A 12,275-nucleotide genomic window follows, 5' to 3' on the forward strand; every position below is an offset into this window, starting at 1 on the left:
TGGCTGAGCCACAATCCCAGCCCCCAGTAATTGAGACTTTAAGCTAAATTTTTTTTATGGTTGTTTTTTTGTTTTCAAGATTGTAAGAAGGAGGTGTCAGGTGGAGGTATGTTTCTGAGAAGAAGAAAGCATTGAACAGACTTTTGCAAATGCATATGCCCAGTTCTAGACAGTCACAGCTCCAGAAATACCAGCCTTAGCCTGAATGAAAGGGCAATGTTTATATGTGTTTAGTATGAAAAATAAAGCTTACCTTTTTACTATTTCTGTAAACAGAATGATACTTAATCTTTGTCAGCAGTGACATTTTTGAATGACAAGGTTGATTAAAGTTTGTTCTACAAATATAGTGTTGAGCTAGAATTGTTTTTATGATGGCGAGGCACTAACCAAAGTGTCCAGATAGGAACTTTCTTTTGGAAAGTAAAAATTGTCACTGAGGCAAGTTGTAGCATTACCTACTTCAGCAGTTGTGTTGCATAGAACTTATGCAGCATAAGTTTTTTTCCTCTTGCTTTTCCTTTAATGGCATGGAATTATTTTCCCTCTTTAACTAGATCAGATGTTTCTGTTATTTTTAAGTGAAATTAAAATATTTTTACTCTAAAATTATAGACCAGCAGCAATCCAGTATAAGCAGATATATGACAGATTTGCATATTTTGATTCAATGTTCTGTTTCAAATAGCATGATATGAGAGCTCATAGCATTAATTTGTAAGTAGATGTGATTTGTGAAAAAGAATTTCTGAAAAATATGGAAAAATTGTGCTTCCTCACTGTTTCTCATTAGCATCTTGTGCAATTTTTTTTATAAAAACCTTTCAATTTCTTATCTTTACTGAATAGAATTTCCTTAAGTTTCATCTCTAGTTTCCCCCCGCCCTCTGAAATTCTTTTGCTTTACTCTTCAATAAAATTTAAATTGTCTTGTAGATCATATGCATTGGCTTTTTTTTTTCAGTCTCTTCTTATTTAAGGTATATTATCTCCTTTCATACTTGTATCCTATGGATAGATGAGATAGGTGATATTCTTTTCCATTTTATAGAAGCAGAAATAAGAGCAGGCAAGTTATTTTATTTTCCCAAAATAAAATTTCAACATAGATTTTCATTATAAAACCTGCTCTCTATGAACTATTATTATTATTACTTTATTTGCTACTCCTATCATATACTGAGCACATGATAGATATTGTCAATTGATTGGCTTCTCTATTCAAACCCCCAGTCACTGATATCTATTTATTTAGAAGCCATGCTTTTAAACAGATTAGTACATTAATTAATGAACTATTTAATTAATTGTGGATTTTTGCATAATTAATGTTGAAGCCTGAGTTCTTCAAGGGGGCACTAAGTTGTTTGATCAAGGAGATTTGAAGTTTGGACTAAATTTTAAAAATATCATGCATGTGAAAAATGTCATTGTATACTGTATAGAAATATTAATGCTAGTCCTATTATGGATAAATGTTGGCAGTGTTTTTTTGTTGGTAATCTTTGGTCTTTTCTTATTTATACAGGAGAAATTAAACAGATTCTAGAAAATGAACTTCAGATTCCTGTGTCTAAAATGCTGTTAAAAGGCTGGAAAACTGGAGATGTGGAGGACAGTGTGAGTTTCTTTTCTTGCTTTTTTGGTATTTAGTACTGGGGATTGAACTCAGGGCCCCTTTATCACTGAGGTATATATCCCTAGCCCTTTTTATTTTGAGATAGGGTCTCACTTAGTTGCTTAGGGCCTCACTGAGTTGCTGAGGCTAGCCTTGAACTTGGTAATCTTTCTGTCTTAGCTTCCCTGGTCACTAGGATTATAGGCATGCACCATCGTACACGGCCAGTGTGAGTGTCTAAATTGCCAAGAAATAAAATTAAATTATGCAATTGACTAACTTGTATATAAAAATTGATTTTAACTAATATTGTTATATATGCCAGAAATAGATTTGGTGATAGTAATTTTGTTTATGTAATCCACAGTGATTTTCAAGCTAAAGTCTTTTTGTACTAAACCAAAAGAGTTTTAAATGAGTTATGTAAATGAAAATATTATGTGGAGTATTTTTTTCTAAGTATTTTATAGGAGTTTTAACACTCTCTCTTTTTTTTTTTTTTTTTTTTTTAAGATGTCCATCTTTTTCTCAAACTTCTTAAGAGTGTCAGTGAGTGCTCTGGAATGATAATTTATTGAACAATTACTTACTTACCTGAAAGAAGTCTCACACAATGTGTGTGTGTATATGTATATATACATTTTTTTGGGGGGGGGGCACGCTGGGGATTGAACCCAGGGCCTTGTGCTTGCAAGACAAGCACTCTACCAACTGAGCTACACATCCAGCCCCTCATACAATGTATACATTTTTGCAAGTGTAAATTATGAAACAAAGATAATAATGGGAAACTTAAAACTTAGAAAATTTAAATGATAGAATATTTCTTAAAATAATATTTTAAGAATTTGCAATGTTGTAATTTTCAGATAATAGCTTCTGTTCTTAGGCATGTATTAGTAGCCTTGGGTATAAAATGTTTCATACACCTTATTTTTTACAGAAAGAGTGAGGACGGAGGAAAAGAAATGAGTTAAATCTAAAGTTGTAAATGTTTGAGATAGAAATAATATATTGACTCTTCCCATACTGTTACTGAGTCAATATTTTTACAATCAGGCATAAATAGAATCTGTAACTTTTTGTTCAGTTCTCTGTGAATAGCTTCAGATAGTCATTGTGATTTTAGGTCATATGTGAGTTCATGTGATATATGGAGAGTATTTCAATAAGTTATTTACAGGAATTTCAGGTAGACAAAATATTTAAAGTTTAGATATAAGTTAGGAGTTAGCAAACTGTTTTCTGTATAAAACTACCATAATAAATATTTTAGGCTTTGTGGGCCTTAAGGTCTCTATTGCAGCTGCTTGACTTGGCTGTCAAGAAAGAATGAAAGCAGCCATAGACAATATGTGAAAGAGCAAGCATAATTCTGTCCCAGTGTAACTTTATTTATGGACAACATATTTAAATTTTATGTAATTTCATGTCACGAGAATATACTTCTTTTTGATATTCTTCCTCCCAACTATTTAAAAATGTAAAATCATTCTTAACTTTCAGACTATACAAAAACAGTTAACAGGCTGAATTTGTAGTGGTTGATAGTTTGCTGACCACTGGTGCTAAGTGGTTTTTCTATTTTTGTAATGCTAGAGATCAAAAAAGAGCCTCATGCATGATAGATAAGTGCTCTATCATTGAACTACATACAGCTCAGGCCTCTGGCTGTTCTAGTTTATACATGGATTTATTAAAAAAAAAAGAGAGTAGTATGAACTAACAGTCTTGACAAAAATAAGTAAAACACCAAAATGTAATCATTTACATAGATATTATTTATTCATTCTTTTATTTAGAAACTTGTGACTATGAAAAAATCTTGCATGGAATTTTCAGTAGTTTTTGAAGAGAAACACCCCCCCCCCCACTTCCAGTGGGGTCTTGATGTTTCCCAGGCTGACCTCCAACTTCTTATCCTTCTCCCTCAGCCTCACTAGTAGCTGCCATTACAGGCACACACCACTACACTGGCTAAGGCAATCATTTTGAAAATGTTGATTAAGCTGTGTGTTATAATATTTAACATAGCCTTTGTTTCAGTAATACTTTCAAGCTGGTTGCCATGGCACATGCCTATAATCCCTGCTGTTCAGGAGGCTGAGGCAAGAAGTTATAAATTTAAGGCCAATCTGGACAACTTAGTAAGACCCTGTCTCAAAATGAAATAAAAAGGGCTGTATAGCGCTCAGTGATAGAACATCTCCAGATTTAATACCTAGTAGCGCAAAAAAGAATAAGTTCTTATTCCCTGCTTATGTAAGATCATTCTTTCCTAGGAGTCCTTACCTCCATCTGCACGCTTAAGAAGTATTACTAAACAGCCATTCCTTGCTTTCTAATACTTTAACTTTGTATTATCATTTGCTTTGATTTAGTCTGGACTAATTTCATTACACCTTTCCCCCCCGTCAATCACTGCAAGGAGTATGAGATTCCCAAGTCATTCCTCACTTAAATCCTCATAGTCCCTACACATCCATACCTGTCTCTGTCCTTTTTCCTCTATGATGTCTTAAACTTTTTTGCTACATGCAGAGGTTTGCTGTGGAAGGAATTAATCATTAGCATAATTCCTTCTATTATCAAACTCTTCCCTTGAAGACAGAGGTCATCTTTTCCAATGGGGTCTTTCTGTGTTTCCCAGGCTGACCTCCCAACTTGCTATCCTCTTCTCTCCTCCCTCAGCCTCATTGTTCCTCATTTCTTTTTCTAGACCTTTATCTGTTTTTCTTCTGTAAAATTCCTTTGACTTTGGATTTTCATGTCAAAAGATTATATCATCTACTTATTGAAGTCATTACCCTTTATTTCCTGATAATTTTTAGTGTCTGGTTTATAATTACTGTTTCCTAATTCTTAATATAATGTAAATGATTTTTCTAATACCTTAACCTTTTAGTTCCATAAATATCTCCTCTACAAAAATCTTTCTCCACTTAGCTCAGACCTGTGGTCTTATCATCTTTTAATATGACAACTCTTATCTTAATTTCAAGCTCCCATTTTTTTTTTTTTTTTGCTGATCATCTCTCATCTTTCTCGCTCACTTATTTTAGATATCCTAATCCCAACAATTCTTAACCCAATTTATATTGCCAATTCATTTTTTCTTCCCTCTTTTCATGTTCATTATATCATTTTCTCCACATTTTACTCTAGATTAAATTTCATGATTAGTCATTATAATTTTCTTGCATACATATGCCTCATGCTCGACTGAAATCCTTACTTTGACTAAATCCAACTCTCTGGCTTTTCTGTGTCGTATAGGAAAATGTAGAGACAAACAAAATCATCCTGATAGTATATTTTTAAATTCATGATCATGATTTTCAGAGCACTCCTTAATGTTGCTAGGAAATCCTAATGTGTATACTTGGTTTATCTACACTACCCTTCATTCTTACTCTCAGCTGATGACTTTGTTCTTTCCTGTAATTTTATATTTTTTTAATTTATATATCCATTTCAGATGTGTCTTGAATTCCGAATTTCTATATCCAGTCGTTTACTTACTTTCTCTACTTGAATGTTTAGTAGACATTTCTATTTAGTGGGTGCAAAATGTAAGACTGGAATTTTATTTTAGGCTATTCTAGTCAGTGCTATCCTCCATGGCTGGAGTAATCCTATCAAGGAGTATGTGACACAATAAAATATCTGTTGAATAAGTTTATGTCTTGAGCTGTGATGTAAAATATACTTCCTAATGTTATTGCTGCCCAAAAAGTATTTCAGCAAGTATTTACTATCATATTATGAGTTTGAAATGTTTGAATTTTGTAGCCAAGAAATGTAATAAACTTGTGTATGGTTTATTTAGATGGTAGGTCAGATGTGGCTCAAGAGTAATTTATTCCCTCCAGACAGAGAGCTTTAACAGGAAAGGTTTCTAGAGTAAGAGTAAATTGAGCTAATTAATACTTCCTTATATACAAGTTAGGTAACCTCTCAGGGTGTAATTCCTCCTTATCTACAGAATCATTAGCTTGAGGTGCTCTCTATTATCTTATCTTTCTTAGGTCTAATGATTTCTGAAAATCTTCATTGCTAATATTTGTCATAATGACTCTGGAATCAGTGCATATTAGTTGCAAACATATACTTCTAGAGTGAAGAAATTAAATGAGTCTCAGGTGTATGTTTATCCATTTGTAACTCTTCATGAGCTAAAGAATTTACATTTTACTTTAATAGTCATAATTTGACTAATTTATAATATATACAAGAGAAACTAGGTTATTTGTATTCAGCACTTTTGTATTACCCTATTTAGGAAATTTCCAAAAGACAAAAAGTCAAACTAGAAAATTGCTAAATTTTCAAGTATTATTTAAAAAAAAACCATAAATCAACAAATGTTTGTTTATTTTTTCTTTTTCAGACGGTCTTAAAATCCCTACACTTGCCAAAAAACAACAGCCTTTATGTCCTTACACCAGATTTGCCACCACCTTCATCATCTAGTCATGCTGGGTAAGGTGTTTGCTTTTCCTGGGAATCTGAAGTGAAAAGTTTGATTGTTAAATTGCTTTAAGCTATTACTTTAAGCTATAACTATCTAGTCTGGATAATTTGTTAGTTTTAGAGGCAGAATCTTCTTACTCAAAGAAAATCTTTAGTAAAACTCCAGTATGTTAAAAATAGTTATAATGACTCTTTTCTGGTTGAAAGGGAAGAATTAGAGTTAGAGGGAAGAGAAAGAATAAATGGAGCTCTGAGCTCTCATTGCAAAAGAAGATATATCTTAAACTAGGATGTGGTGCCTATAATCCTAGCTGCTTGGGTGGGAGGCTGATGCAGGAGGATTATAAGTTAGAGGACTAGCAATCCAGAGAGACCCTGTATCAAAATGAATGAATGAATGAATGAATCAATGAATGAGGATGTATTAGAATGCTTCCCTAGCATGTGTAAGGCCTTGAGATCAAACTCCAGTATTAGGGGAAAGGGAGGAAGACATACCTTTAAAGAATATTCTTTGGGCTCTGAAGAATAAAACTGGGAAAACAGACATAAAATTTTTATTAAGATTATTTTCTCTTTGAAATAGAGGGAATTAGGTTGGGTCTGTGGCTCAGAGATAGAACACTTGGCTAGCATGCGTGAGGCACTGGGTTTGATCCTCAGTACCACATAAAAGTAAAATAAAGGTATTGTGTCCACCTACAACTAAAAAATAAATGTTAAAAAAAAGAAATAGAGGAAATCATTGTTTTTGTTTTTTGTTTTCATTTTTCAACACATTTATGGAATTTTAAAGAGATTTTAGTATTTAATAGCACATTAAATTTATTATTGCCAGATGAAGCAAATAATCTGCGGTAACTGATTATACTGATAGAATAATAATTTTGTGAGTCTTTTAAACAATATTACCCCATAACTACAGTTGATTTTTAAATTTTCAGTTTTATACACATTTCTTCTTCTTATTGATTTTTAATTCATTAGTTATTTTTTATTCTTTTGGTGCCAGGGATTGAACCCAGGGGCATTTAACCACTGAACCACATTCCCAGCCCCCTTTATTTATTTGTTTTTAAAGTTTTGAGACAGGGTCTTGCTAAGTTGCTGAGGCTGGCTTTGAACTTGGGATCTTCCTGCCTCAACCTCCTGAGCCTGTTGGGTTACAGGCAAGCACCACCAGGCCTGACCTCTTTTCCTCTTTTTAATACAACTTGGTGTGTGGATTTGCTTAGTTTATGTGCTAGAAAAAATTGTATTCCTAAGCTTTGAGTATCATTAAGTTCTTCCCCAGTCATCTACCAAATATTCTCATTTTTAGGTAAGTACTGAGAGAGAGAGGGGAATCTTAAATTTGGCTTCATCAAAGTAGAAAATCACTGAACTGAAAAGTTAAGTTTAGCATAATTATATTTGATAGTCTGTAAATAGTTTTTTCTAGGTTAAGAATATAAAAATTTCTTGTATTGCTCTTCATCTTCTATATGTAGATCATATAAATAAAAAGTGGAATATGCACAAATAATCACAAATGTACAAACTACAAACATAATCCTTGTGTTTATAGTAATGTTGATAGAAAACTCAGATGAGCTTATGACAAAGAGTTGTAAGTGTGATTCTGTATCTAGTCAGGTAGAACATTATTTTGTAAGTTAGTTAACAAAGTGTTATCACTGTCATATAGTATGTAATCCACATCATTAAAAGCAGACAGGAGCATCATTGTTTATAATCTTGTGCTTTCCAATAGCATGATTAAACCGATTTATCAGAATGTCTTCCTAGGCTAATGGAAATGTTCTTCATTGCCATGTGGCTGACCTCCTATTGCTAATCACTCGGTCCCTAGGCAAGCAGGGGCCTACAATACTGCTGAAATGGCAGTGTTTATTAGAGAATGAGAACTAAAGCACAGAAGTATTTTCCTATTTGACTTCATGGATTTTTATCAAGTTATAATGATGCCATTTCTTACGTTGAAACAATAAGAGAAAAGTTCAAAGGCCAACAAAAGATACAATGTAAAAAGGGGATATGTAGATTCCTGCTGTTATAAAAGTCACATTAGTATACATTTTAGTAAAACCTAACTAAAAAGTCAGGGTTTGTTTGTTTATTTATTGGTAGCCTTACCACTGTCTCTTCTGGTATAAGTAAAAATTAGCTTTTTAAAAAATATTTAATTTTTAGCTGTAATTGGACACAATGCCTTTATTTATTTTTTTAATGTGGTGCTGTGGATTGAACCCAGGGCATAGCATGTGCTAGGTCAACGCTCTACCCGTGAGCCACAACCCCACCCCCAAGAAATTAGCTTTTTATAACATACTTTCAGTGCTCATTTCATGGGAAATAAATTCATTCATTTATTTATGGTGCTGGGGATTGAACCCAGGGCCTTTGAATGCTAGGCAAGTGCTCTACCACTGAGCTTTATCTTCAACCCTCATGGAAATCATTCCAAAAAACAAAACCTTAAAAGCTAACACTAATAATTAATTTAACTTGTAATTTTTTTCATTTTATTTGGTGTTTCATGAAATAAAAATAATTTTGACATCTAAATAATAGTGTACAAAAAAATTTCCTAGAGTTATATACCATTTCAAATTATGAAAATAATAAATTCTGTGAAAAAACTATTTTGTTTAGGTGGTTGGTTTTATATTTAATTGATTTTATTGATATTTTGTTACATTTTTCTCTGGAATCAGTTCAGTGGATGTTGCTAGATTGGTGGGGGTGGTAGTTGTAGAATAAAGTAATTATAATGCAACAACGCTGATAAGGTTCTGCTCCTAGATACCACCATTCCAATTCTAGTGCAATAGCAAACATAAGGTTCTTTTCCTATAAAGTATTAATATTCTCTAAAACAATACATACTCTTGAAGGGAGTTTATTTATATTATTTCACCTACTATGATTCTTCTCAAGAATATTCATGAATTTTCAGTTTGTAAATTTACTCTTAAGTAAATTTTAAATAATTTAATAAAACATAAAGTACCAAATTCTTAAACTATTTACTGACAAGCCATTTTCTCCTGAAATTTTGGTGAGAATTATTTTTAAAAAACCTTCTTGACTTTACTGCCACTAGGGGGTGCTTGGTAATTGAGTCTTTGTATTTATAATTTCTGGGGAAAGAAAAAAGGTACTAGAGTTGCAAAATTATCATATGAACACTTACAATTGAATTAAAAATCATTTTAAAGTAAATTATACATTTAGAAAACAGAATTTCAAACTTTTTGAGAATTTAAGAGCAAACTCTTTAGTCATGATCTTTATAACAGTTAAAAAGCATTTTAAGACTTTTGAAAAATAAATTAGCTGGCACAGCTTCATGTGTTTGTGATCCTAGGTACTTGGAAGGCTGAGTGAAATGATCATAAATTCAGCCAGCTTGGACAACTTAGTGAGACTTGTCTCAAAAAGGGGGGAAAATCAGATTTCACTAATTAATTGTGAGGCTGAGGCCTCTGTGGCACAGCTGCAAATTAAATTATAAGTCATAGGAAAATTAGAAAGGTTAAAAAAACTACATGTTTCATATTATTGTAGGAAAGATTTAGCTCATTGATTTTTTTCTTTTTTTGATTACTTACTGGATAAAGAAAAGCTCTGTCCTCAAAAAGTGTGTAAATCTATTCATTGAAGATATGAGGCCTCTAAAAATTTTTTCCCTTTTCTGAAAAATTTTTTTAGATTATATTTATTCCTAGTTCCTTCTAAATTCAGGTTGCTTCATTGAATCTCCATTGTAAGTTTTTCTTTTCTTCACCTGTTCTAAATATTAGTGTTCTTGAGAGTTCTATTCTTAGCAATCCTCTTATTTATTGTACCTTCTCCCTGGCATTTTATCTCAATCTTTCATTTTCTTTTTCTTTTAATTTTTTATTTTTGGTTGTAGATGGACACATACCTTTATTTTATTTATTTATTTTTATATGGTGCTGAGAATCCAACCCAGTGCCTCACACATGTCGGGCAAGCGCTCTACCACTAAGCCACAATCCCAGCTCCTCAACCTTTCATTTTCTACATCAGGCAAGCGCTCTACCACTAAGCCACAATCCCAGCTCCTCAACCTTTCATTTTCTACAGTCTAGTTTTTATTTACAAACTTGAATGTCCAGTTTGTATGTGAAGCCTGACATTTTTGCATCTTGTATTTAATTCAGAGTTAAATTCTAGAACTGAGCTAATTATCGTCCTGAAAAATCTATACTTGTACCTTTATTTTTTGTCTCAGATGAATGATATTGTAAGATACTGAGGTACATTTTATAGGATGATGATTATTAAAAAGGCCATTGGGTGGACATATATAAGTAATTTATGACTTTATTAAAATCACTTTTGGTAGAAAGGTGTAAAGGACAACTAGAATATAGTAGATTTTAAGGGATAAGTGAGAATTAAGGAGTTAATATTATCTTCAGAAAACTTGACTACTAAGGGAAAAAGTAGTGTTTAGAGACTGGATAATTATTGGAGAAAGAAACAGCAAATAGGAAAAATTTTAACAAGTGAAACCAAAAAAGGGCTGACAACCAAAAAGGGGTATGGGAGTGTCTTAGTTATCTAAGTCTTCTATAAAAAACTGTGTGTGTGTGTGTGTGTCAGAGAGAGAGAGAGAGAAAAGAGGGAGAGAGGGAAGGGGTACCTCCAGAGATATTGATCCTTTTCAGTCCCAGCACATTAGGGCCCCATCTTTATGACCTCATTTAGCCTGAGTTACCTACTAAAGACCCTATTTCCAAATATTGTCAGTCACATTGAGGGTTATGGCTTGGATGTATGAATTTTAAAGGGATACATTTCATTCTGTAGCAGGGAAGAAGGGGTGGAGTTCATTAAGTTTTAAAATGAAGTTAGCTAGTAGGTTTAGAGTCAGTGGGAAAGGTGAAAGAATAGAAAAGAATAAAAAGATTTGATGCCAAATGGGCAATATTTTTGGGTTCTAGATTTCAGCACTGTAATAGTAATGGTTTGTAACAAAGTAGACAACACTGAAATAGAAATCGTGTGATAGTGAGAATAAGGATTTCAAGAAAGTATTAAGTATTTGATAAGTGATATTAATATCACTTAAATTTAAGTTATGAGCATTGTAGTACAAGATGATGTGACAGCTGTAAATTTGTGTAAACAAGTCAGCAAAATTTGGCAGAATTATAAGGAGAAATTGACCGATCATAGTCACATACCAAATCTTTCACATTTATTGTCTATCTCATCACAACGTAAAGCTACAAAAAAACCAAGACACTTTTGTTTATTGCTGTGTCCCTAGCAGTCAAAAGAGTGTCTGAAACATAGTAGATACTTGGAAATATTTTTGGAATGCATACTGTAAAGTGCATTCCAAATATTCCTAAGAATATTTGCCTCTTAAAAGACATCTAAGCCAAGGAGTGGAATTCTAATGCTGAAGAGCAGAGACTAGATATTTGGTTAACAAAGGACAAATATCTCATAAATTTAAGGAAGTAGACAATTGCTACTCCTTGACATGAAGTTAGACTTTATCTTTGCCCAGTGTTCCCTCTGGTTTTTCCCAATCTGGTATGGGGTATTGAAAGAAACTCTTGACATTATATTTAAACAGAGTTTGTTCTGTGTATGACCTACAATAAGTTTCGTAGCCTCAGGTTACAGGTTTCTTCTGTGAGCCTTAGTTTTCTTCATCCTCATACTGTTTGATGTATGATGATCTCTCCAACTAGATCCTAAACTATAAAGAATAAGAGTATTCTTACTGAGCATCTCCCTAAACTTAAAAGTGTTATAAGAAGTCTGTAGTAAACATCTATTGTAATGAATATGAAAAGTTTCATGACTAATGGAGCAAAGTGAGTTTTATTTTGGAGGGAGTCTATCATCTGTATTCTGTCTACTGGTTGTTTTACTGTTGTCAAGCTTATCATAAAGTGTTTCAGATAAATGGAGAATCTGTCATATTACACATGAAGAGTGTCAATTATTCACTCATTAACTAGATATGTACTGAGTATATTCCTATAATGTGTTTAGGTCTTTGTTGTAGGTACTAGTGATAAAATGAGGAACAAGATAAACAAGGTCCCTGCTTTCACAGAGTTTACAGAGTAATATGTGTAGAGGTGATGGGGGTTGTAATATGTGTAGAGGTGACGGGGGTTGTAATATGTGT

The 12,275-nt window shown here is 32.8% G+C and overlaps 1 protein-coding gene across 2 annotated transcripts in view; it reads left to right on the forward strand.

Annotated features, from left to right (window-relative positions):
• FAF1 (Fas associated factor 1) overlaps nt 1-12,275 on the forward strand; it is a 401,623-nt gene that overhangs the window by 154,111 nt on the left and 235,237 nt on the right. For both annotated transcript variants that reach the window (XM_081307503.1, XM_081307502.1), the window contains 2 exons: nt 1,529-1,620; nt 6,009-6,100. In XM_081307503.1, the coding sequence (XP_081163629.1) occupies nt 1,529-1,620; nt 6,009-6,100 (184 nt within the window). The remainder of the gene's footprint in view (nt 1-1,528; nt 1,621-6,008; nt 6,101-12,275) is intronic.

This window comes from Spermophilus citellus, assembly GCF_964194105.1.
Source record: "Spermophilus citellus genome assembly, chromosome: 9".
In the NCBI taxonomy this organism is placed as follows: Eukaryota; Metazoa; Chordata; class Mammalia; order Rodentia; family Sciuridae; genus Spermophilus; species Spermophilus citellus.